Below are 27,046 nucleotides of genomic sequence, written 5' to 3'. Positions count from 1 at the left end.
AGATGGTTGTGAGCCACCATGTGGGTGCTGAAAATCGAACCACTGAGCCATCTCTCCAGCCCAGGTTTTACTGTTTTAAGCCAACCAACTTGATGATCCTCTGTTAGGGCAGACCAAGGAAACTAATTACTGGGGGATTTTCTTGTCCTCTATGAACTCTGTGTGGGAGGAGAGCACCTTGCTCTGTCTTGCCCTAGCCATACCAGGAGGCGACTTTGTGTGGGAAGAGAGGATGGGGTGACAAAAAGCAGCAGAAATCCCCAAACCTGGACTCTGTAAAATGATTGTGAAATCAGCTTGCTCCCCGCCCCTTGGAAAAACAGATTTCTTAAGCATAGGAACTTGCTTTAAAATGTTTTATTACAATTAAATTTTCACAAACACAAATCAATTAATCTCAATGAAAATAACTCATGTTTACATCATATTTATAGACAAGCTGTACAATAAATATATAAAATGCAGTCACAGTTTGTACTTCAGTCATCTTCCTCCTCTTCGTCACTGATCACATACTTCTTATGCTTTTTATTGGCTTTATCATCATCTTCGGCTTTCCTCTTTCCAGAAGATTCACCTTCCTAAACAAATAAAAATATTTTACAGTCTCAAAGTCCAAAGAGAACATTTCTAGGGAAGTTTATCCGAGTTGAATGACTCTCTACTAAAGTAACTTAAAAGAAGATCTTGCAAGAACTCGCTTTGGCAGCACATACACTAAAAAGTGGAATGATACAGGAAGATTAGAGTGGGCCTGTCCATATTTTTACTGAAAAAAAAAAATGCAGGGCATGGTGGTGCACGCTTGATTCCAGCACTTGGGAGGCAGAGGCAGGCAGATCTCTGTGAGGTACAGACAAGCCTGGTCTACATAGTGAGTTCCAACCCAGCTAAGTCTACAAGTAGGACTCTGTCTCAAACAAACAAATAAATAGTAAAAAAAAATAAGACAACTTTGCAGAGTTCCAGTCCAGCAGATTGTCTTGTACAGGGAAACCACTGTAGGCACAGACAGCCACAAGGATATGGGCAATGGGGTCACTGTAGGCACAGACAGACAGCCACAAGGATATGGGCAATGGGGTCACTGTAGGCACAGACAGACAGCCACAAGGATATGGGCAATGGGGTCTGCCCTTGAAAAGGTTAAGACTCAAAGAAGTTTCACCTGGGCCAGCAAGATGGCTCGGCAGGTATGGCACACATACATTCAAACACACACTCTATCCTCTCTTCTCTTTCGTTCACAGGCACACGGTTTCTTAATCTAAAAATGAAGTCATTTGTCCCGTTGGAAGTTTTTCTCCAGTCAGTATCAACAGTATCTCTCCTTTCTCATCATCCCACTTCTTTTCCTTATCTAGAATTCAGTATTTTTTAAATAATTTTTGTTTGGATAAATTAAAACCCACACCATAAAGAATTTTGAGAAAATATTTAAATAATTTTTGTTTGAACATATTAAAAATTCACATCATGCCAGGCGATGGTGGCGCACTCCTTTAATCCCAGCACTCGGGAGGCAGAGGCAGGCAGATCTCTGTGAGTTCAAGGCCAGCCTGGTCTACAGAGTGAGATCCAGGACAGGCACCAAACTACACAGAGAAACCCTGTCTCGAAAAGCAAAACAAAACAAAACTCACATCATAAAGGTTTTTGAGAAAATATTAAAAGACATCAAAGGCCTAAACACAAGCAGAGAATCTTTTAAAACAACTGAAATTCATCCTGTACAACCCTCTAATAGTAACAAAACTCGGGAGGTTTTCTAAGAAACAACTTTGTCAGGCAGAATTCAGCTTCACATTTAAGTCAACATCCCTTCAATAAAGTCTGACATTGGCTGACACTTCAGAATTATCACAAACCAACCCTTCACATAAATGATGAAGCTGGATTACACAGCCCAGAGGCAGGCTGCTTGCTTAGGATGAGACCCTGGACCAGGTCACTAGCACCACAAAAACAACTTCAGTGGACAGACACGGCTTGAAAGTTAGTCAGGGAAGGCCACAAAATGTTTCGAGATGCAAAATGCAACCTGGCATGCTCACATTTTTCCTGATCTCCTTGCCTGGCCCTCTGAGAACAAGATGACAGTCAGCACTTGTTTCTTGTCTTTTATCCAAATGTTTTCCTACAGACTAGGAGAGCCACAGGAGAGCTCGCTCAAAGTTATGAACCATACAAGGACATTAAATGCTCTTCTATGTACATCCCAGCTGGTGGTAGTGAAGGGACCCCAGTGACACCACTGGAAGGCTCCTACCCCCAGGATGTGACAAGTCCTCTCCTTCCCCACTCCGCAGCCTAGGGCAAACCAAAATCCTCTCCAGCCTGGTCAGCAAAGGCCACACTGACTTTGCTCCCCACCGAAGAGTCTTGCAAACACATTACATGACTGCACATAAACAGTGTTCAGTGTCTAGCTCTAAAATTCTTTAATGTTAGAGGTTAGATTTGAGTGGCTGAAAGAACCGCCGTGGTACTTCTAAACATATATAACATTTTTCTAAAAGCTCCAAGAAGGGGTCCAGTGACAGCCTGAGGTCAGGGCTCCCCCAAACAGCGCCAGGTCCAGTCCAGGGCTAAACAGCTGTGGTTCGCCTGCCAACACTGATTCCCCAGGAGCTGCAAGCAAGCACAGCACAGGACCCCCCAGATCCACAAGGGAGCCTTCAGGATGACCTTATCTCATGAAACTAGGCATGCAGAATGCTGCCTTACTGAACAAAGCTGAAATACATCCCTGTGCCATACATGCGTGAAACAACCAAAGATTAAGACTGAACTAATGCTTGATAATGTAGTCATAGCACAGGTTCCTACAGACACAGACAGCTCACAGGCTGGGCCACAGGCAGGGCTGCTAACGGGTTCCAGAAAGGAGAGGCAGAAGAAGGGAGAGAGAGGACCAGACCTCTAACTTCTCAGCAAGCAGCCTGCTGTAAGAAAGAGCTTTGACCTCCCACGCCTTTCTTTCCAGCTCCATCTCAACCTTTCAATGCGGTGTTTCCCTTTCTAGCCCTCTGGGGAACAGAGCCACAGACAGTCCCACTGCTTCACTGTCTTTAAGGGAGGAAATGAAGCTTTCTGCAGGTTTTACTTGTAGAAATGAAGGGGCTGGATAAAGCACTCTCCTTGACATGCTCTCCAGTGAGGCTGGGGAAGGCAGGGCAGCATTTCCTGTCAAGCTAGATGTCACTTTGTCCCCACACTCCTATCTGTGTTTTCAACAGTACAGTAACTTTCCCAGGCAGGAGCATGCCATGCACCAGAAGAACCAACTCGGGGAAGTGAGCTGACCTGCCCCAAGGCATGCAAATGGGAACTGGCAGGTACGGGCAGCATCCAAACTCAACAATCCAGCTGATGAGAATCTTCTCTTTTCACCCTTGTGTTCTGAGACAGGGTCTCACTCGACATCACAGCTGGCCGGGAACTCACTATGTACCCACCTGCTTCAGCCTCCCAAACCTGGGGCTACGGGTATGATCCACCATGCCTGGGTAATCTAGCCTGTCCCTCACCCTCAAAACTGACTCTGGCATAGCAGTGGCTCCTGATTGGGTATCCTGACACCCAAAAGCTCCCCCACATCTTAGAAGCATAGCCAGGTTCCTAGAACCTGGGGATGGGGTGGTGGTGTACAAAACAGAGCAGGGGGATCCTCTCAATTCGTCACTGTCACCCACGGGCACCACAAGAGGCAGCAGCAAAGGCTTGGAGGCCGAGGGAAAACACTCGCTGTCCGGGAAGGCAGGGAGGGTACAAAGCGACTCGGAGTGCTGCGGGGAACCGATGGGAAAGAGGAGCTTCTGTAAGAGAGAGCTGGAGAGTCTGCACTTTCCCAGCCCAGCCAGCGGCACGAGGATCTGACAGGCATATCTTTTACTAGGAATAAATAGTTCCATGGCACCTCTCAATTTTCACGGTTCTGCTTGCCAAGGATTAAGCATCTGCTTGGATGACAGCCCCCATTTGCCAACTGTTCATCACACTGTAAACGCACTATTAAGATGTTATTTCATTTAATCCACAACAAATATGTTGCAGAATAATGTTAACAAATTCTGTCTATAACAAGCTACTCTCAAGAACATCACGAAATATTAAATGTGGTAATCAACATTAACCTGAGAACATAATTTTGCTTCACATGAGAAAAGAGTTCATAAAAGCCCAAACTAATTAAAATAGCTCAAAAGCAAAAACAGGAAAATATCTACTTCCTGCAATATGGCAGACCAGTACTTAGAAGAGCCCTCTCACTGAAAACAGCAAATAATAATGGGTAAAGTAAAACAAAAGCATCACCAGAGGCCAAAACTAAGCGAAAGCAAGAGGGCCGAGAGCAGTGGGGCACTGAAGCAGGCTCCTCCTCAGACCACTGAACTACGATCATGAGCACTGCCTTTTATGCCTTGCATGGTGGGCAGAACAGGAGACGAGGGCCAAAGCCTTTAGTGTAAAAGTGGACCAGGATGTAAGCCTGGCACTGTTTCTCTGAGTCAGGAGTCTGCAAAATCAAAGTATTTATTTGTGTTGAATGTGTGTGTGAGGGGTACATATGTACTCCAACATGTGTGCAGAGGTCAGAGGGCAATCTGGTGGCCAGCCCTCTCCTTCCACTATGTGAGTTTCACAGATCAATCCTGGTTGTCAGGCTTCACAGCCAAATCAGCAAGATCTCAATCTGAGACTACAGTTTCAGGTGGTCCTAGGCGGCTGATGCCCAGGGCACCTTGCAGAGACACATACAAATCAGCCAGACCTAGTTGGACGATCAGGAGTTCAAGTTGATCACCCTACACAGTGAGTTCAAGGCCTGCCTGAACTACATGAAGACTCCAAAAATCAAACCCAAACCCAAACTCAAAAATCATCTTTGGAGAACTTAATCAATCTAGGCATCAAAAATTCCTGTGGAGGGACTGGAGAGAAGGCTCAGTGGGTAAGAGCACATGCTGCTCTAGCAAAGGACCCAATTTCAGTTCCCAACACCCATGTCAGGTGGCTTACAAACCTGTCACTCCAGCTCCAAGGGATTGGATGCCCTCTTCTGGCCCCTGTGGGCACCCACATACATGTGCACACATACAAATAAAAATAAATCTTAAAGAAAAAAACAGCATGGCTTTCAACTCAGTAAATCAATCAGAATCATTCCATCATAGGACGTACAAAAAATATGGCACCATAAGATACAGCCAGCAGAAAGAGTAGGAGATGCTATAATAGTCTGACTCAAAGGCTGAAATGCTAACCCCAAGGTTAGAAGGGCTTTTGGAAGGTTGGCTTGTTCAACAGTCTCCTCCTAGGATCGAAACATTCTGTCTGCAGGAAGTTCCTTCACCAGGAAGGTAAACAACTCAAAATAGCTTGAGGAAGTACCTGAAACTGACCAGACTCACTACACCCATCCCTGCCAGAGCAAACAATAAAAGCTGAGAGTCCCACTCAAGACAACCTGAAGCTGAGGGACAAAGAAGACTGAGATGAACAGAGCTGCCAAGATCCGGACAAGGGAGGAGACCCTGGGACCAGACCAGCTGCCAGAAGAAGTAGAAACCAGCTGAGCTGCTAGAAGACTTTTAGACCAACTCAGGCACCTGGAAAGGACACTCTCCAAACTGTTGAGTGCCTGCAGGCTGAGCAATGTGCTCCTAAGTTCCCAGCTTTTGTGAGCTGTCACCCATGCTGGGGTGGCCTTGGTGATGCAGCTGTCTTTGAGTCATTTCTGCTCCTGTAAGTGACCCCTCACCCATATTCCTGTAGGTAATCCCCAAGAACTTACTGGTTCACCAAACTGGACTTCGGTGGGATCCGTACTTTGGTCTGTTGTCATGGGTTCCCTATCTGAAGTGAGTAGACTTGTGTGTCTCCTGAGGGTAAGTTTTTGTCACACAACAGTAAACAGGACGAAGGCAGAGCCTCATGAATGGAGTGAGTATTTACACCAATGTGGGCCTCACCCGTGCAGCTTGTGGACTAGGACCTTGTGGAGAAGTCCTCTGTATGTGGCTCAGAGCTCCCTGTCATCCCAGTAACCAAGGCCTAAACACAAGATAACCCTAGACTTCAGTGCACGTGGCTCACCTCATCACTGTTGAGTTTCTTTGCCTTGAGTAATCTCTGCGCCTTGTCCTCCTCCGAGCCCTCATCGCTGTCTGAGGAGTAGATTCTAGCGCGTTCCTCTGAAAGCGAAGGAATTAGACCAAATCATTTTCATAGACAACTAGTTACCTATGCATTCCTGAATTTTCCTTCCAATAAATACCTCCAGTTCTCTTCTCTCTGTACATTTTCCACTGAGGAACAAAATAAGTTTTATTTGTTCCATTTTCTTGAGTGTGTGTGATGCATGCGTGTGCACAAGGGTGCACATGTGTGTACATGCATGTGGAGGCCTGAGGTTGATGTCAGGAATCATCCTCAGTCCTTCCATCTCATTCAGTAAGACTCTTCCTATCAAACCTAGAGCTCATCGATATGGCCAGTCTCACTAGCCAGCTTGCTCTGGGGTTTCCTGCCTCTACCTCCCAAAGCTGAATTACAGGTCCCCAGATCATACAGGTTCTGGGGATCTGAGCTCCAGTCCTCATGCTTGTGTGGCAAGTGCTTTAGCACTGAGCCTCCTCAGTCCCAGTTTAACTTTTCTAACAGTTTTAAATATGTTAAAATAAACCAGACCCATTCTTTCCAAATATAATGCCTCCCAGCTTCCCACATCCTTGCTAGGTGAGTACTGTACTATGCTGGGAACCATTGAACGCATCTACCTGGTTTTACTCTCCAGTGAACTGAATGTTATATACCATAATCCTTGAATGCATCTCTAATATTTTGTACTAAAAATGTTACAGTTAAAATTTTTGTATTAGTATTGGCAAAATGAAGAAGGCCGCTGTACTGAGTTCTCAAAAATAGGTAAGCTATAACAGGTCAGCTGACCAAATGTAAAGAAAAGTCAGATAAAGGGGAATTTAGGTGTTTATAAGACCTATCACTCAGCCAAGCCAAAGCCAGGATGCATGCTCATCCACATCCTTATACTATGGTATATATGGTTTATATGTGGTTTTCAAAGCTGTCAGAGTGAACCAGGGAAGAGCTGGGATGAAGCCCAGTGGTATAGCAGTCCCTAACGTGCACTAAGCCCTGAGTTTTATACCCGGTGCCACACACAACGCAGAGCATCAGCAGAGCTCCTTTCTCTTCTTGCAGAAATGAGAAGTTCCTTGCTCAGAGCTGATGAGGTTTGCAAAGTGGCTTTAGGAACACTCATTTCCTATGCACCGGAATTAGCAGCAAATGCACTCCTGGTTCAGTCCTTAGCTGGTGTTCTAGGGACCGACCATCAGCAGGGTGTTTTATTCCAGATGACACACGACAAGTCCTAAGAGGTTATGGAGCCTTTCAAACGTCACTGTTAAAATGTGGCACAACTAGCTGGGCATGGTGATACATGCCTGTAATCTCACATTTGGGAAGCTGAGGCAGGGGGATTCCAGTAATCCAGGATGCTTCTGAGTCTGCTTTTCTTTTTTTTAGTACATTACTGATTTTATTTACTGTGTGGGTGTTTTGTCTACATGTTATTGATTTTATTTAATGTGTAGGTGTTTTATCTACATGTATGTCTGTGTGCCATGTGTGTGCCTCATGCGTGCAGAGGCCAAAAGAGGGCACTGGATTTCCTGGGACTCGAGTTACAGACCGCTCTGCGCCACCAGTCTCATCTGAACACTGTAGCGATCCAACAGAGTGTGTGCTGAGTAAGTGAGAAAGTGAGAGTACCATGAGATGAACACCGAGCAGAGCGGCCCGCAGAGCGCAGCTTACAGAAAGCGGGCGGGGAGGCAAAAGAAGGTGCCACGGGCCCCCAATCGCTGCATCTCTTGATCCCTGGCAACTCAGCTCAGTAAGGTGGTTTATGCCTGGAACATCAGCACTAGAGAAGCTGAGGCAGGAGGATTGCTGAAAGTTTGAGGACAACCTCAACTAGAATGAGACCCTTTCTCAAAACAAAAACAAAATTCATCAACCTTTCAAACTGGAAACAGAAGGTCAAGGGGTAAATCTGCAAGGTACACATGCCTATAACCCCAATACCCAGCAGCCAGGCAAGGGACCCGTCCACGAAAGCCTCCAAACACCAACCACCTGGAAGGGAGTCACGAAGGTCCTACCCTCCCAGGACAGCCTCAAACAGTGTACAATGACGTCGTCACGGAGACTTGGCAGGGGACACGCAGTAACACTGACTCTTTCAGATGTCCAACGGCTGGCAGTAAGCCCCTGTGCAAGGTGACACCCAGGACGAGGGTCTACACCACTCACCCCGAATGCCCCCTTTGTATCTGTTTTTAATGGCTGCCAGGCTGATGGACTCCTCGCCTTCTTCCTCCTCGTCGTATCGGTCAGGCTCCAGGTAGCTGGCGCTCAGCCCCCGCTGGTGCTGTTTCTCTCTCATCCGGCGCTGCTGGGACTCCCTCCTGATGGAGGCCCTCAGGCGCTCCTCTTCTTTCTGGAAGAAAGCAAATCAACCAGCTGCTGTGGCTTGAGAGTGACCCCAATTTCATGTGTTGGAAACTTTATCCCTAGCTAGTTAGTTAATTCGTAACTGATAAGTTAACGGACTGATGGGTTGTCATGGGATTGGCCGTTACAGAAGCGAGCTTGCTCTCTCTATCACCATGATTTCCAACACGCTGGAATGCAGCAGAAAGTCCCTCATCAGCTGCTCTTCCCTTGTTCTGGACTTTCTAGCCTAAAATTCATTTTGTTTATTTTGTTTGTATGGTGGGGGGGGGGCCAGCTATGGGTAAACTTGGGTTGTTAGGCTTCAGTGGAGTACATTTCTTGCCTTGCTTTTCTGACAGGATCTTAGCAGAACTCACCAGAACTCACAATCCAAGAATGCCTGAGGCTCTAGGTTTAATTCTCAGCACCACAAACAAGACTCACACAACTCTGCCAGACTCCGCTTTAGGTCGTCTTCACTGGACTGCTGTGCCTCCTCCTGAGCCTGCCCACCGAGTTCTGACAGGCCAGACTAGTGTAGTGATTTAGTGGTACTTGACTTGTGAAAACTCAGGTATTTCAGTGACTAGTTTTTGTGGAACTCTCAAGCCTGTTGGAGAAGAACCCAAGAGCCTGCATCTATTTTATCACGATCCCCATGTAACTACACTTGATAAATGTTTATGAAATTAACCTAGCCCATGTCATTGGAAGAAGGAGGGATGTCCAACAAGAGATAATGAACACAGTTTGGGCAATCTGTTCTTTTTGTTTATTTGTTTTTCAAGATAGGGTTTCTCTGTGTAGCCCTGGCTGTCCTGGAACTCACTCTGTAGACCAGGCTGGCCTGAAACTCACAGAGATCCACCTGCCCCTGCCTCCCAAGTGCTGGGATTAAAGGCGTGCGCCACCACCTGGCTACAATCTATTCTTCTTTTCTTTCTTTAAATTTTTTTTTTTTTTTTTAATTTTATGTGCCTGCATGTATGTCTGGGTGAGGATGTCAGGTCTTCTGGAACTAGAGTTACAGACAGCTGTGAGCTGCCATGTGGGTGCTGGGAATTGAACCTAGGTCCTCTAGAAGAGCAGTCTGTGCTCTTAACCTCTGAGCCATCTCTCCAGCCCCTATAGTTTGTTCTTAATACACAAAACTATTCCTGGATGGAGTTTAACCAACATACCTTAATCATCTCTGTGCGCTGGCACTCAGGGTCACGACCAGCCATTGGTAAGATTCTGATCTTCTGTGTCTTTGAACACCTATCTGCAAGTGACAGGGTCATCTTCCTGTGTGTGGCACTGTCTGTGGAGTGAGGCCTGTGGGAAATGAACAGAATTCCGCTTATTAACATCTGTATGAGCCAGTCACACCCTCGTAACAAAACCACAAAGACTGCGGCCACTTCCTAGTCAGAGAAGTAGGCAAGACCACTGAATCACGTATTCTACTTAGAGGGCTGTGCACTTTCCTTTCTCTACCTCAGTGAGACAAGAAAAGTGAAAAAGAGAAAGTTGGGGTGAAGGCAGCTGGAACAGCATGACCACCAGAGGCAGGAAACAGCCAGGCTCAAGCAGTGTTTTGGACACTGTTTTTTGCATGTCACCCTGCATCTGACTTGTCACAGCTACCACATGAGGTAATCCCACAGAATGAAAGCTGTCCAAGGTCACACAAGTAGCCATGGATGCAGGCCAGATGCCAAGCCTAGTTTCAACACTACAATTCCGAAAGTTGGTGCTCCCTACAGATTACATGTCCCCCAGGAAAGGGAGAAGCACAGCGCCCTCCCCAGTGCCCAGGGTGCTCCGGTTTGTCAGGGGACACATTCCCACAAAGGTCTGGACACAGCAGCACTAGGCAGTGGACGGCCCCAGTATTCACACCCCAGCTCAGTTCTTTCCCTTTCCCGACAGTAGCATACACAGGCTCTAATGACCAGTTGTCTCTGGGTCAGTTTTACATTTGACCAGCATAGACACAAGCACTTCAGCTCTCCTGGAGGGACAGTGGTCACTAGAACTAATACACAACACTCTGTCTTACGTCACAGCCTCTGTACGTCTGGTTGGAAGGACCTGGCTCCCGAAAAAGCAGCCCTGCTGTGCTTCCAGAACCGAGAACTGGCTCCTGGCCTGTGCTGTGGCATCCATCACAGGGAGCAGGCATCAAAAACCAAACGACTTTCCTAGGAGCACTTACCTGAAGGTGAGCTTCGTTTTAAAGACGGCCTGTCCCTGCAGCCCAGTCCCTTGTCTTATAAAAAGATGGTTGTGGTCACCCTGCAGTGGGGCTTTGTACACATCGAACACTTCATTCCCTAAATGCAGGGACATGCTGAAGAGAAAAAAACAAAAAACAAAAAACAAAAACAAAAACAAAACAGTTAACATCTAAAGGCTTTCACTCTACAGCTTTACTTTCCTGAAAATGTGATCCAACTACTGTTTCCCTCTTTATACAAAACACGGGAGGAAAGACACCATGATGAAAAAAATGACTTCCCTGAAGTCACACCTGCTGTGATTCAGGCCCGCCTCTACCTGGGTCCCAGTGAAGGACACTTTTCCTCACACTGTGACTAGTATGCAATGAGGCTGAAGGGAGGGCTTAAGATTCTACACTTAGGTTAGTTTACTGTCTCCCACCAGCCTGAACAGCCTCCAGCTATCACTCTCCCAGGTTTTCTAGGCAATCACAAGCAGTAACTAATGGAGAGGCTCTAACAAGAGCTGGCCCCGGGTCAGGTCGGAGCCCATCACCGTCTCCCCCACTGTCGGGACACTCACCTTCCATCTGACCACTTGACTATCCGAGCGTTGCTCTCTTTAACTTCATTTCCCTCCTCATCTCGGCGCACCCTCCATCTTATTGTGTTTTCTACCTGTTGTAAAACACAGAACCTTAGCCAACTGTGCTTGTGGTATCCGCTCCAGTCACAGAATAAGCACATGCAGGTACGTGACAGAAAGACAGACACCAGTGAAATCTCTTAGGATATTAAGAGCAAGAAGAAAAATAAGTGTTTAAGTAGATTTCTGAGCTGCTAGTATGATGATGGCTGTTTACAGCCAGGGCTCTGAGAAAAGCTCTGAGGTACAGGAGACAAAGCCTGAACCCCTGAAGAGGACTTTGGAGCTCATACATGAGAGGAAGTTATCTCACAGACCTCAAAACTACTAAAGGTAAGACCGAGATACTCTGCCTACTGGTCTGCTGAGCCAGGGAAGCCCCCTCCCCACACACAAAGGGGGACTTATCACCTGCAGGATGGAAAAATGCCAGAGAGATTTAGAAAATGAGCCACTGCTATGGAAATTAAAAACTTGATGGGCCTTCCAGAAGAACAGGGCACATTAAATGCATGCGTTTATCAAGCTGCATCCTGGAAACACAGCAAACGGGGGAAGTAAACTCATTCACAAGAACTAAAAGAAAGAGAAAGACCCAGGTGCTGTGCTGTGTGTCTGTGCTCCCAGCACAGGGGATACGGCGGAAGGAGGACTGCGGGTCTGAATTCAGCCCGGGCTACAAAGTAAGACCTTGTCTAAAGAGGCAGGGTTGGAATGAAGATGGCAACAAGGTAAAGCAAACACCCCAAGTCCATGTGTGGCCTGTGAATGCTCACACCACACCCACACACACCCACACACACACCATATAAATATATTTAGTCTTTAAAAATGTAAGAACTGAAAACAACCCATCACTATTCCTGTTTCCCTCTTCTGTACAATAGGTTAGTGTGCTAGCTGGTTTTTGTCAGCTGACTCAGAGAATCCAGGAAGAGGGAATTAACTGAGAAAATGCCTCCATCCGATCAGACTGTAGTAAGGTCTGTGGGGTATTATCTTGACTAATGATTGACATGGGAGGCCAGCTCACCCTGGGCAGTACCATTCCTGGGGCAGGTGATCCTGAGTTGTATAAGAAAGCACACTGAACAAGCCATGAGCAGAGAGCCTGTGAGCAGCATTCTATGGTGGCTTCTGCTTCAGTTCCTACCTCCAGGTTCCTGCCCTGACTTCCTTCAATGATGGACTATGATATGAAAGTGTAAAATGAAATAAACCCTTTCCTCCCAAATTTGCTTTTGGTTATGGTGTTTTATCACAGCAACAGAAACCCTAACTAAGACAGTTAGCTACATATAAATATATAAACATGTATAGAGGTAATGTCTTAGTTACTTTTATAGTGCTGTGATAAAACACCATACCCAAGACAAATTATAAAAGGGAGAATTTAATTTGTGCTCACAGATTCGGAGAGTTGAGTTCATGCCCACCGCAGGGAGCATGGCAGCAGGTAGACAGCAATGCTCTGGAGCAGTAGCTGGGAGCTCACATCTTGATCAACAAGTACAAGGCAAAGAGAGCTCACTGGGAGTGGTGTGGGCTATTGAAATCTCAAAGCCCACTCCCAGTGACACACTTCCTCCAACAAGACCACACCTCCTAAACCTTCCCAAACAGTTCCACCAACTGAGGACCAACTATTTAACTGTATTGCCTATGGGGGCCCATTGTCATTCAAACCAGCACAGCTTTGTCAACTGAGAAGACATTTTGAAAGACGTCTTTGAGGACTCACTATGAGGTCTCATTCTACAGGAATGAAGCACATGGTAGTACTTCTAAAAACACAGAGACACACAGCTGGTTCCTGATTCATTAAAGAACTAATTGGACCACCAATTAACTCTAAGACTGTTCAACCTGTCTCAACCATCACTCCAGAAACAAATTTAGGGTCAATTTCAATCACATCCCAAGAGTGAAGGAGAGTTACCTATATCAAACACTGACATTTTGTACTTTGAAGCACTTGAGATTTTAGAGCAAAATACTGATGTCTAAACTATGATATCCACACTGGAATGTATAGTGGGTATAATGATACTCATTGCTGTACCATAGCACAAAATGGGAAACTGCCAAAATGTTTAAGTTGAAAAGGAGAAAAGAACTACCATATTAATTTATATAAATGATAAAAATAATGAAAAGCAGCAGAAAGAAGTCAGAGGCTTCTTAAAACGACCATGAGAAATTAATATTGCTAACTCTAAATCAATACACACATGTTCCAAGCAGATAACATTGATAGATGAGCCAGCAGTATAAAGACAGTGGAGGGCAGAGCAAATCAAAAGTCCAAACCTACCAGCTGTACAATCTTGAGCAAATTATTGGCATTTTCACCCCTTTCTTACTTGCTCTGCATGTCCCCAGTGGTCACAGCAGCTCTAGACACTGTACCCTTAGTCAGGGACCATCTCCACCAATGTCACTTAGACACCAGGATGCTCTCGAATGTGGTGGAGATAGTTCCACTGGAATGCAGAAGCTCAGCCCCTAGTCAGGCATGTGGCTTATGCCTGTAATCCCAGCGTCCAGCAGGTGGAGGTGGGAAGAGCATGTGTCTAAGGCCAACTTGGGCTATACAGTAAGACTGTGCCTTATTTTAAAAAAGCCTAAGCTGCAAGGGCCTAGGTTTAGTCCCCGGGCAGCACGTCAGGGACCAAAGACGCAGCTCCAGGAAGAGTATGCAGAGGCCCAGGGTTCAATCCCCGCCCACAGGATTCCGAGAAGACAGACGGCTCATCTGCTGACACAACAAGGGCCACAGAACCGTCATCAGAGCCCAAGGCTGAGGTCTGTGTCCCGGATCCACTCCACAGAAGGGAAGCAGACGGCATGCTACCTTCAGTTTCAACCTGGTTCTCCCTTCTTCATCCAGCATCTCTTCATCTTCAAATTCATCTTCATAATACTGAGGATCAAAAGGCCTACAAGGAGTTTTTAAAATAAGCTGTTAATTCTATTTCATAAAGAGCACTGCCATGATGTAGTTACAGTTATCACAACCCATTATATCAGAAAGCCTAACTTTAAAGACTACAATGCTCAAATAGTTTGAAGCTCAACTTCAAAGTATTCAAAATATGCTATAATCCAAAAATTTTAATGCTGTTATATATTTACTTGAACTAAATTATAAACAAGGCCAAACATTCCAAACAGCGGGTGTAGTGGCCCATACTTTTACTGCTAGTATTTGGGAGGCAGAGGCAGGTAGATCTGTGAGTTCCAGGTTAGTCTGGTCTACACAGTGAGTTCCAGTCCAGCCAGGGCCACAAAGTGAGACAATGTCTAAAAGAAAAAATTTTTCTCAATTACAGAAGCCTTCCAGAGAAAAGACAACACACTATAGTTGGCTGCATCGTTTTCTTTGGGGGGGAAACATGAAAATCACCCAGGACTTTGAGTGTGAACTCAGGGATCCCATCAGCACTGTTCACCATTACCTTCTAGTGTGAGTGTGAACTTAGGGATCCCATCAGCACTGTTCACCATTAGCTTCCTAGTGTGAGTGTGAACTTAGGGATCCCATCAGCACTGTTCACCATTAGCTTTCTGGTGTGAGTGTGAACTTAGGGATCCCATCAGCACTGTTCACCATTAGCTTCCTAGTGTGAGTGTGAACTCAGGGATCCCATCAGCACTGTTCACCATTAGCTTTCTGGTGTGACAACAGCTGCTTCGGTGGCCGGCAGGTCTCACTGCTTCTCTGTAGTGTTGCTGGCTGCCGTAGTTACTAAGTGTCCCCTCATTCATAAGGAAGTATCAACAGCCACAATCAGAGCATTTCCCCAAACACTAGGCCATGCTTTTCGTAGCAGGATGCTTGACTTACCTTTTCAGATACATAAATGAAGCTTCCATTTCTATGTTAATCAACTCAATGAAAGTAAGCAAAACACATTCACATACACCCATCTTTCTTTCTTTCTTTCTTTCTTTCTTTCTTTCTTTCTTTCTTTCTTTCTTTCTTTCTTTCTTTCTGTTTTTTGGAGACAGGGTTTCTCTGTGTAATAGCCCTGGTTGTCCTGGAACTTTGTAGACTAAGCTGGCCTCTAATTCACAGAGATCCTTCTGCCTCTGCCTCCTGAGTGCCGGGATCAAAGGTGTACACCACCACCATCCGGCCAATACCCACATATTTCTAGCCAACACTCAGAAGACATCTTAATTTCCTTACCTGGGCTCTACACTGAGGAAATTGGGCAGTTTAACAAAATATAAGTCATTTCCTAAGTCAGTGTTTACTTTGGGGATTTCTACTTCTATTCTGGTCTCAGGTATTGGCTCCTCCTCCTGCTGATCCTGAGGCAGGCCGTTTTCATCCTGGTACAAGAAGGCAGAAGGTTAGAGCTCTGGGGACTGGGTGTCAGACCAGTTGAGCTCCACATTTTATTACTCGGGGGAGCAAGAAACACTCTTGGTTTTTATTTTGTTCTTTACTTTGTTTGAGACAAGATCTCACTCTATCATCCAGGCTGGCCTACAACTCACTGCATAGCCCATGCTGGCCTCACAAACTCACAGAAATCCTCCTGCCTCAGCCTTCCAACTACTGGGATTATAAGTACGAGCCGCCATGCCCAGCAAGAACCATACTTAGATATTATCTCAGGGCTGATGCACCCTCAGTCCTCAGCACCACTCATCTATCTGCAAAACATCCTAGTTTGAAAAGCAAGGCAAGGCTGGCTGCGTCACGACAGAGCATCCGGGATCTAGTATCTTCCAAACCTTCGCTGACAGAAACGGTCACTCGGTCAGCACTTACACAGTCAACCTAAGGGCATCAGAGAAGATTAGCACCACACAGTGAGTCCGAGGCCAGCCTGGGCTACATAGCAAGGCCCTGTTTCCAAAACTAAACTTTAAAAAACAAAAAGGAAAAGAATGAAGGAAAAATTACTAAGACAGCACACATTTATTTGCATGAATAAGAAAAACAATGAAGTGAAAGGTTCTCCAATGCCAGGTCATGATCTCAACCTGTGAGGCACAGCACTACCTTATGTCAGCCACGGTCACGACATCTACAGAAAGTCATCTCCTCACTGTATTTCCATACGACAATTTAGTTAGCGACCTCCTCTTCTCGGAGAAGGAGAGACCCTTCACCTCTGAGACTGTCTCACTGGAATATGGGCCGGCTCACACTGGTACTTGGACTTACCACAGGCTGTCCTGGAGTAGGGGGCTTATCTTCCCCATCACTCCCTGAAGATATGTCATCTGCACCTCCGAACAGGTCCATGGTTCCATTATTATCTTCAGTGCAGAAGGAAAAATGCAGAGTTAACACCCGCTCTTCACTTGAACATCCCCAAGAGTTCTGGATCAGCCCCAGGAAATGTGTGGAGAGAAGAGCATTGTCAAGTGTGTGCAGAGAGACACGCACTGTGTCAGGTTTGTGCAGAGAGACAGGCACATGCACAGGAAGCTCCTCTTCCTCCATCCATCTCTGTATCCTTCTGTTTTCCCTTACTGTCCAGGAGCCAGTTTTCTCTCCCAGGCTAGATCCTCAATTTGGGCTAACACATTCTATGTCAGGGTTACACATCTGTGTCTAGCCAGGCCCCATCTCACAGGCAGAACATCACTGAGGCACTCATCAAAACAGCAAGTAAACAGAAAGACAGAAGAGTGGTCAGAGCGCTGTCTGCGATTACAGAAGTCAGAATTCCTGGTGAAGACATGGTCTGGGAGAGAACATGACGCTGACTTACAGAGATGCAGCAAAGGACAAAATCCCTGGACAGCAAGGCAAAGGTGGCCGGAGTACTGGAAGTTCATTCTACGACCAACAGGAACACGACCATGCCTCCCCGTCCCTCAGTATTCCTTTCTTAGCTCCTATCACCACCCCTACTGTACATGCGAGGTTACCTGTCTCTTCAATCTGCACACCTAGGCACCGGGGTGGCAAGTTCTACAGCGGAGACAATGCTTCGATCATGACTATACTCCCAGTGCCTACAACAGCCACAGTATACAGCAGAGCCTCCAAAAACATCGGTGACCAAAATGAAACAATGGACACAGCCTACCTAATTCTCACAACTCTGTAAGAGGGTCTGCATCACCCCACTTTATATCTTAGAAAACTAGTGAGAAATCTGACCGACCAAACATAGCAGGTCATCTGAGTCCAAGGTGCACTCATGGAACTACTAAGCAGACTCCGACGTAACCTAGAGTCTGCTACTCTGTCTAGCTTTCCTTTTCTCTATGGTTGACCCTCAAAACGTCTGCCTTAGTTACCGTGTTCCTTAGGATCATTTCTCGAAGCTTTGGAGTACTGTCTACTTACCATGCAGCATAGTAAGAGCTGCACAGACCCAAGTATCTGTCACAACTGTACCTGTTGGAACTTTCATACTAACGTCTTCACTGCATGGCCATCTGCCATTTGCAAACAGGTTACAGAGATGAACACGTACATCTCCACCTTTACAACAACCCTAACCTGCATTTATATGAATGAACTCATTTTGTAACCCAGTCAAAGACCACTCCTTTGTCTAATATTAAACTGTTAAAGTCTGAGAACAATAAGGGAAGTCAGTCCAGGACTATCCTTGTTTAGACTAAAGGACACAGTGTCACTTCCAAACAGACCAGAGGTTCAGCCCCACCCCCTTGATAAATTCACTCAAACTATAAACAAAGAAGCAGGTTCTCAGTGTGAGCTCAGCCCCCCTCTTTGATAAACTCACTCCAACTGTACACAAAGAAGCAGGGTCTCAGTGTGAGCTCAGCCTCCTGACCCTTGATAAACTCACTCCAACTGTACACAAAGAAGCAGGGTCTTAACAGTGTGGGCTGCAGAGTTCACTGACCACATCCACACAGTGCTCTGAGTCACGCAGTCTCAAGGTTTGGGAGTGCCCTCAGTTCAAAGGACGGAGTCAGGAACTAGACATGGGTACAAAAGGGCGGAGACTCAAGGGCTACCTTTGGGCACCTCAGTGTCACTGTCGGCTTCGGAGTCGGATGGAATGGCGTTCTTGCGCTTCATTCGTAAAACCTCATCTTCGCTGTCACTGCCCCTCGCCGACTCTGAAAGAGCAGAATTAGGTGTGCACAGTCGCATCTGAGCTCTACAGAGAAATTGCAACATTCGTGCAATGCAATCCAGTTCCACAGTAAATACAACAGGATGATGATATACGTAACAATTTGTATCAATAGAAAATACATTATGCTAAGTCAAAGAAGAAAACCTAGCCTGGCAGACACAGTGCCTGGAATTCTAGAACTAATGAGGCCGAGCTCGGCACAAGGAGACAAAAGCATAGTGACAGATCAGATCAGTAGGTGATGAGGGGCAGGCAAGGGATGTGGCTATAAAATGTGTCTCATAACATGCTGTCCTGTATCATGATGATATTCCATATGTCCTGTATTATGATGGCATAATCTAAAAACACGTCAACACTAATTAAAATGCACACAAACAAAAGGGTGGAGATGTAGCTCAGTCGTAGTGTGTGTGTCTAGCATGGCCAAGGCCCTGGGTTCATCTCATCATAGAAAAAATTACAATGGGGGTGGAAGCCAGGTGTGGTGGTGCATACCTGTAATGCTGGCAGTTCAGAAGCCAGGTGTGGTGGTGCATACCTGTAATGCTGGCAGTTCAGAAGCCAGGTGTGGTGGTGCATACCTGTAATGCTGGCAGTTCAGAAGCCAGGTGTGGTGGTGCATACCTGTAATGCTGGCAGTTCAGAAGCCAGGTGTGGTGGTGCATACCTGTAATGCTGGCAGTTCAGAAGCCAGGTGTGGTGGTGCATACCTGTAATGCTGGCAGTTCAGAAGCCAGGTGTGGTGGTGCATACCTGTAATGCTGGCAGTTCAGAAGCCAGGTGTGGTGGTGCATACCTGTAATGCTGGCAGTTCAGAAGCCAGGTGTGGTGGTGCATACCTGTAATGCTGGCAGTTCAGAAGCAGAGGGAGAAGGAGGGCAGAGACTCAAGGTTAAGCCTGGGCTGTGCAATAAATTCCAGGCTGATCAGGAATGTACAGAGAGACCCTGTCTCCAAAACCAACAATACAAAGTCAACCTTGCCACACACACAAACACATAAGATACATTCTCTTTCTTTTTTGTTTGTTTTGTTTTGTTTTTTGAGACAGGGTTTCTCTGTGTAGCTTTAGCGCCTTTCCTGGAACTCACTCTGTAGACCAGGTTGGCCTCGAACTCACAGAGATCCGCCTGCCTCTGCCTCCCGAGTGCTGGGATTAAAGATGTATGCCACCACTGCCTGGCTACTTTTTTTTTTAAAGACAGGATAGGTAAACATTTTGTACCCTGGCTGGAACTTGTTATGTAGACCAGGCTGGCCTTGAACTCACAGACATCTACTTGCCTCTGCCTCCCACGTGCTGGGCCATGTATTAATTTAAAAATAATAGCTGAATCATGACCAGAGGATTATGAGTTCATGGCTAGCCTATAAGATCCTGTCTCCAATAAATTATTTTTCAAAGAACCTAGATTTCTAAAAGCAGAAACTTTTGATAGAGATGAGAAAATGAGTATTGAAGCTTATGATAAATTATACAGACACATTATAGAAGAAGAAAGGAACAATTGTGAGGAAGAGAAATATCTAGAACTATTTTCTAGATAGTTATTTCCCTTAAAAACTTCATGAAGAGCCGAATATGGCAGTACATGCCTGTAATCCCAGCTGGATTGAGAGCTGGAGGCAATCTGGGCTATGTGAGATCCTGTCTCAAACAAAACAAAACAAAAAAGCAGATTCTCTCTGACCCGTTCTTAAACTAATTTGCAGGTATTGTATGGGCCTTAAATATTCCGACAACCTCATAAAGAAACCTATTCTGAACTAGTTACTAAATACTTACGGAGCCCTATGCATGGCCTATGATTTATATCCATATTGGAAAATACCCTGTCCTTTACTAAAAAAGGTCAAAATGTGGTTCTGAATGCTCCTCGTGAGATGTTACAGGAGCAAATCTCCCTTTGTACTTAAGCTTCCCAAGATAGAACCAAACTGTGGTTTAACATGACCAATCACCTACAGAAATGAAGTAATCCATATACTACTTCTGAAGGACTTAACCTAAGTGGGGTGACTTATATAATACACAGAATTCAATCTCTAAAATATTTTCATATTCTAATATGAAGAATGTGTTGATTTGAGCTGAGCAATCTAACTGAGAGTTATAAAGGTGGGACCCAGAGACAAAAATCAGGGTGTATACAGAATGTGTTGATTTGAGCTGAGCAATCTAACTGAGAGTTATAAAGGTGGGACCCAGAGACAAAAATCAGGCTGTACAGTTGCTGTGCTCTGCTGGCCTTTGACCTCCAACCACTTGCTATGGCACATGAATGCACACACATACCGTTATTAAACACACACATACACACAAATTCTAGGGTGGAACATGGTACCCATATCTCAGTACTACTATACGGGACGGTTCAATGATGCCATCATTACTGCAGGCAAATCTGTCACACATGCTTGTCAGTTACCCTGGGAAGTAGAACCAACTCAGTTCATTTAGCTTCTCTAGCACCATACATCTCTAAGGCTGTGCTCTTTAGTATTTTTTTCTGATCTAGTTAGTTTACAAATGAAAGGGGAAGACGGTAAAAACAAACGGAAATGTAGAAGAATGCAGAAAGAGTGTGTGAGTGTGTGTGTGTGTGTGTGTTAGAGTTTAAAAAGTGAAAATAAAAGGATAGAAGAGGAGAAAACAGAAATGAAAACCAGGATAATAAAGACGGGAATAAAGGGAATGGAGAGATGGCTCAGTGGATAAAAGCATGGGCTGCTCTTCCAGAGGACCCAGTGATTTCCAGCAACAATGTGGTGGCACACAACCTGCTGTTTACTCCCGTTTCCGGGGACTTGGACACCCACTTCTGGCCTCCATGGGCACTGCATGCATATGATGCACAGATATGCATTTCAGGGAACACACTCATTCGCATAAAATAAGATTTAAAAAAAAAACATCTTTAGAAAGAAACAAGAACAGAGTAGGTGTTTCTACTGAGCCACACCGGTTCCCATGAAATCTTTACCTGACTTCTGGTCCTGCTCCTCATCATCATCGGAATGCCTTCGATCTTCATCTGAGACTTGTGGCCGTTCGTCATCAGAGTTCTGCATTTTCTCCTCATCTGACACCTGTGGCCGGTCCTCATCGTCCGAATTCTGCTTCTCCTCGTCATTATCAGAAGCTGCAGGATGCTCGTCATCAGAATTCCCCTTTTCCTCCTCAGACAGCTGTTGTCTGTCATCATCTGAAAGCTGGGCCCGGTCCTCATCCTCCGAGTTCTGCATCTTCTCCTCGTCGTCCTCATCGTCGTCGGAGTTCTGTAGCTTGTCTTCATCGGACCCTTGCTCCCGCTCCTCCTCATCGTCCTCAGAGTTCTGCATCTTTTCATCGTCTGACTGGTCGCTCTTATCTTCTCCGTCCCACTTTTCATCATCTGACTGTGCTTTTTCAGAACCTTCTGCTTCTGAACGATGGCTCCCCTCATCTGATCTGTGACCCTCATCATCCTCATCGTTGTGGGCTTCAGATCCACTGTGCTGATCTACATCAGAGGGCTCATTATCCTCATGGTCAGATCGCTCAGAAGCCTCTGACCTGTTATCTGACTGTTCCGAGTGATTGTCACTGCCACTGTGATGGGAGGCTCCCTCCTCCTCGCTGTCATCTCCGAACAGTTCCTTGTTGCTGGGCTGTCCAGAATCCCCTCTTTCATCTTGGTCACTTTCGCTGCCAGAGGCGTTACTGCCAGAAACACCATTCTCCTGATCGGAGTCGGAATCAGACCCAGAATCAGAATCTGTGGGATCATACAAACAAACACAAGGTACCATCAGCAAAGTACGGAACTCTAAAAGTCCACCTCAACTTGATAAAAGGCAAACACGAACTGGCAAAACTGTTGGAGCCAACTTTCTGTGTTCCAGAGGCAAAGAAGTTTTAAGAACCAGGAGAATGTTCAGTTAAGAAAAATCAGCAGCCAGGCAGTGGAGAATGCCTTTAATCCCAGCACTTAAGAGGCAGAGCCAGGAGGATCTCTGTGAGTTCGAGGCCAGCCTGGTCTACAGAACGAGTTCCAGGACAGGCTCCAAAACTACACAGAGAAACCCTGTCTCGAAAGGGGAAAAAAAAAAAAAAAAAAAGAAAAATCAGCAGGCTCTCACTCATCAAGCACAGTAACCCACACACACCTATAATCGAAGCAATTCAGAAGGCTGAGGCAAAAGGATCAACTCAAATCTGAGGCCAGCCTGGATAACAGTAAGTTCCAGGACATCCTAGGCTACAGCATGAGACTGTTTGAAAAAGCTGAGATAAATGGATACATAAATAAAGTAGAACTCTTTGTGTTCTACCTCACCCAGCCCCACCCTCCACTGCCTAGTTCACCCAGACAAGTAAGTAAACAGTCCTACATTTGGAACCTGTACCAGAAATGCAGCAGGAAGAGAAAAGAAAAATGAACAGAGCTTAAAAGCATAAGTATAGAAAAAAAAATTGTACCAGGTACCATCAAATACAAAACATATGCATGATGGAGTCCTAGAAGAAAACAACAGCTAAAGAATTAATGACCCAAATTTGATGAATCTACACATCCAAGAAGTTCAGTGAATGCCACACTGGAAAAACTTAAAGGGATCCACACCTAAACATATCATCAAGTTATCAAAGAATTGTGAAAAGAGCAAGATTGTGTCATACAACGGATGCTTTATAAGGATGACAGCTGATTTTCATCAGAAACTACAGAAGCAAAAACAGGCATTCAAATGCTGAAAGACTGTCAAATGTGCTGGTCAAGAACATAACCCCCGCCTGGCAGTGGTGGTGGCGCACGCCTTTAATCCCAGTACTCAGGAGGCAGAGCCAGGCGGATCTCTGTGAGTTCGAGGCCAGCCTGGGATACAGAGTGAGTTCCAGGACAGTCAAGGCTACACAGAGAAACCCTGTCTCAGAAAAACAAAAAAAGAAAAAGAACGTGACCCCTAACCCATGATTCAGCCTGACCTAGAATTTTATACCCGCAACTACGCTTCAAAAAAAATTTTAATAATTTAAAGGGTTTAATGATCACAGAAAAACTAGAAATTATATTAAGATGAATGAAAATGAAAACATTACACCAGTTCTTCGGGGACAAAAGGAAAAGCAGTGTTGCTTAGAAGAAAATGTAGAGCTACAACCACCTACATTAAAAGGAAACATCTCAAATCAATAATCTACTTTCACATCTTAAGAGATCAGAAAAAGAAAATAAAGCCCAAGCTGGGACAGTGGTGGCATGCATCTTTAATCCCAACATTTGGGAGGCAGAGGCAGACAGATCTCTGAGTTTGAGACCAGCCTGACCTACAGGGTGAGTTCTGGGACAATCTGGGCTATGCAGAGAAACACTGTCTCAAAAAACCAAAGTAAGAAAATGAAGCCCAAAATAGCAGCAGCAAGGGAATAACAAAGAAAATAAAATTGAAAGACAGTGGAGAATCAATAAAACCAGAAGTTTGTGGGTTTGTTTGTTTGTTTTTCCCATCATATAGGCTCTTGTAGTCTTGGTCTGCAACTGGGATGTGGACCAGGCTGACCTTAAACTTGTGCCAATATTCCTGCCTCTTGTCTTTTGAGTGTTAAGATTACAAGGACGCACTATCATGCCTGGCTAAAATTTCATTCTTTAAAACCATTAACAAAATTAAACCTTTGGGCAGATTGTCCAAGGAAAAAAAAATGTAAGACTCAAATTACTAAAGTCAGGAATGGAAGTGGGGATGTCATTATTGACCTTACAGAAACAACTGTAAACCATAAATAATGCTAGAAACCTAGATACATTCCCTCTAAGGTCAAGAACAATATCTACTTTTGCAATTCCCATTCAATATTATAAAGAAAGTGCTAGCCAGAGTAAGTAAAATACATAGGTAAGAGAAAGAAACAGCATAACTCTCTCTAATCAAGATGGCATGGTTTCATATGTAGAAAAACCTAAAAAAGCCACAAAAACTATTACAGCTAATATATTAGCTGCAGGATAGCAACAAGACACAAGATCAACTTACATTAGAAATGAAGAATATGAAATAACTACTTGCTAGGAGTGGAGGTACATATATGTAACACCAGCACTCACTGAGGCAGGAGAATCAGGAATATAAAGCCAACAAAGGCAACATACACAGCAGAGCCTGTGAAGAAAGAGGAAAAAAAGGAAGGGAAGAGGAGGAGGCGAAAGCAGACAAGCAGGCAGGCCTACCAAGTGCCACCCTATCACATCTATTCCAACCTCAAGACCAAGAGCCATTGTCAAGGACAGCACACCAAACCCGGAAGGAAATCTTAAGAGTGTCCACTAACTTAATGATAAAATGGAAGAAAACTGTAATGACCTTAAAAGAAGTTTTAAAAGGGAAGAAAAGATAGAGCAAAAGCTTAGAATTGCAATCATCTCTACACACTTCCCTATACCCTGTGTTGCTACAGGAAAGCACTACAGGGTACATCTCACTATCCATGCTTCTCTTCAACCGTGCATCAAAAACCACTAAGCAGACCGGGGGTGGTGGCGCACGCCTTTAATCCCAGCACTCGGGAGGCAGAGCCAGGCGGATCTTTGTGAGTTCGAGGCCAGCCTGGTCTACAGAGCGAGATCCAGGAAAGGCGCAAAGCTACACAGAGAAACCCTGTCTCGAAAAACCAAAAAAAAAAAAAAAAAAAAAAAAAAAAGCACTAAGCTAGGGAGACGGGAACCTGTTTTCTCATGATTATGTCCCCAACACCTAGCAAGATAGCTAGAAAATTATAGGGATCGTTGTTTATTGAATGAATGAAATGCAAAACCTTATGGAAGTCATAGGAAGATTTACAAAGAACTGTGCCTCGAAGAGACAAGAATAAACAAAGAGGAAAAACTACTAGCAAAAGTTGTGGGACCAGAGTTAGTATACAGAAATATTCCAGGCTTATGCTAATTAGAGCTGTCACAGTAGAATTCCGTTCTCTGTACTTTTACCCACTGCTCCCTTCACTACAGTAATATAAACTGGAGTTGGTGAAAATCGGAGGGCGTGGGGGGGGGAAGACATTTATACAGGCTAATTTGGGTCTGGAGGGCTGCAAGAATTCTGAAGTTGGTCTTGGATCTTTCCTCGTTCCCAGTTACTTCCACTCATATCTCAAACAGAGACCTGTGCTAGAAACACCTCTATGCACCATATAACTCATCACCGAATCTTCTGTCACTTCTCTCCAAACACCCCACAAGCTCCCCCATTCTTACATCATAGACAGGGAAAGTGGTCTTCTGAACGGGCTCCCCAAGGGCACTCACCTCCAGTGCGTAGTCCTTCTACACCGCCCCACCCTGATCCTTCCCAGACCCTTCATGAGCATCTACAGTCCCCCAGCGTCTCACTGATTCACCCAGGAGGGCGTGATCAGGCCCGATGACCATGGAACAGGTCTCCACTGCCACCCCTCATTCGGCCAGGTGTGCACAGCGGGGCGCAGACCACACGTCCTCGGGCTGCTCCCCCTACCCACGAGCCCAGGCTGGCCCCTGACCCTCGAGGCGCAGACTCCGCGCCCGTCTCCAAGGAGAGGCTGGCACCATCGGGCATGCAGGGGGCGCTGGGCAACGGCGTGGGAGCGCCACGGTGCCGGGCGGCGCGCCTCCAGCCGGAAAGCAACTCGGCACCCCGGGCGCCCATCCGCGGAGCCCTCCCGCCCGCCAGCCCGCCGCACCTTTGCGCTCCGCCTCGCTCTCGGCTTCGCTTCCGAAGAGATCTTCCATGTCCGCCATGGCAACTCGGTCCGCGGCCTTGGCCTGGGCGACTCGTGCCTCCTTTACGGCCGGAGCCGACCGAACACGACAGTGTCGTAAAGACCCGCACAAAGGCCTGCTTGGCTTCGGTGACCTAGTTTCCGCCTGCGCTCGGCCGTCTCCGCCCCCCGGAGGGTGGGAGCTCGCCCGCCCGCTGGGCTGCCCGCCGGCCTTGCAGAGCTTGGCAGACGCGCTTAACCCGTGTCAGCTGCGGCAGGCTTCAACTTCATGGAAACCTGACGCTTTTAATCCCTGCACTGGGTAGGCAGACGTGTAGGTGATCTCTTGTGAGTACCAGGCCCGCTTGGTCTGCATAGCGAGTTCTAGCCAGCCTGGGCTACATTGGGAGACCCTGTCGCCAAAAAAGAAGTCATTGAGAACTCTAGCCAGACGTGGTGGTGTACGCCTGTAATCTAGCACTCCAGAGGCCGAATCAGAAACCTAAATTCATCCTCAGCTGTATAGCAGATTCAGGAGCAGCGTGGGATCCTTCAGGACCCCCACCTCTTAAAATAAAATAATAATAAAACTGAGAAAGCTGGAGAAGTAGCTTGGCGGTAAATGACTTGCCCTGCAAGCCTAAAGAGCTGGGTTCAGAAACCTCAGCACGTACTTAAACCCAGGTATGGCTCTGCCAACTGTAAGCACAGCACGGGAAACACAAGCTCCATGTTCAATAAAAGATCCTGTCTTTAGAATTAAGATACAGGGCTGGAGAGATGGCTCTGTGGTTAAGGGCACTGGCTGTTCTTCCAGAGGTCTCGAGTTCAATTCCCAGCAACCACATGGTGGCTCACAACC

The 27,046-nt window shown here is 45.9% G+C and overlaps 1 protein-coding gene across 3 annotated transcripts; it reads right to left on the bottom strand.

Annotated features, from left to right (window-relative positions):
• Nucleotides 1-342: 342 nt before the first annotated feature.
• On the bottom strand, nt 343-26,321 carry Leo1 (LEO1 homolog, Paf1/RNA polymerase II complex component). 3 transcript variants are annotated; one of them, XM_059268250.1, is made up of 12 exons: nt 26,167-26,319; nt 21,452-22,225; nt 18,340-18,444; nt 16,559-16,653; nt 15,569-15,714; nt 14,231-14,315; nt 11,314-11,408; nt 10,727-10,861; nt 9,708-9,843; nt 8,344-8,530; nt 6,100-6,197; nt 343-581 (listed from the first exon to the last, which is right to left on the bottom strand). In XM_059268250.1, exons 1-12 carry the CDS (start codon nt 26,222-26,224, stop codon nt 480-482), a joined length of 2,016 nt encoding a protein of 671 aa, XP_059124233.1. In that variant the 5' UTR covers nt 26,225-26,319; the 3' UTR covers nt 343-479. The 3 variants fall into 3 exon arrangements, with proteins under 3 accessions (XP_059124233.1, XP_059124235.1, XP_059124236.1); XM_059268252.1 differs by lacking the exon at nt 26,167-26,319 and adding an exon at nt 25,611-25,662; XM_059268253.1 differs by having other exon boundaries at nt 509-577; nt 26,167-26,321.
• Nucleotides 26,322-27,046: the final 725 nt, after the last annotated feature.

The sequence above is a fragment of the Peromyscus eremicus genome, chromosome 7 (genome assembly GCF_949786415.1).
Source record: "Peromyscus eremicus chromosome 7, PerEre_H2_v1, whole genome shotgun sequence".
NCBI classification, from domain to species: domain Eukaryota; kingdom Metazoa; phylum Chordata; class Mammalia; order Rodentia; family Cricetidae; genus Peromyscus; species Peromyscus eremicus.
Note: the sequence above shows the minus strand (reverse complement) of the source record. Positions and strands in the feature narration are given on the sequence as shown.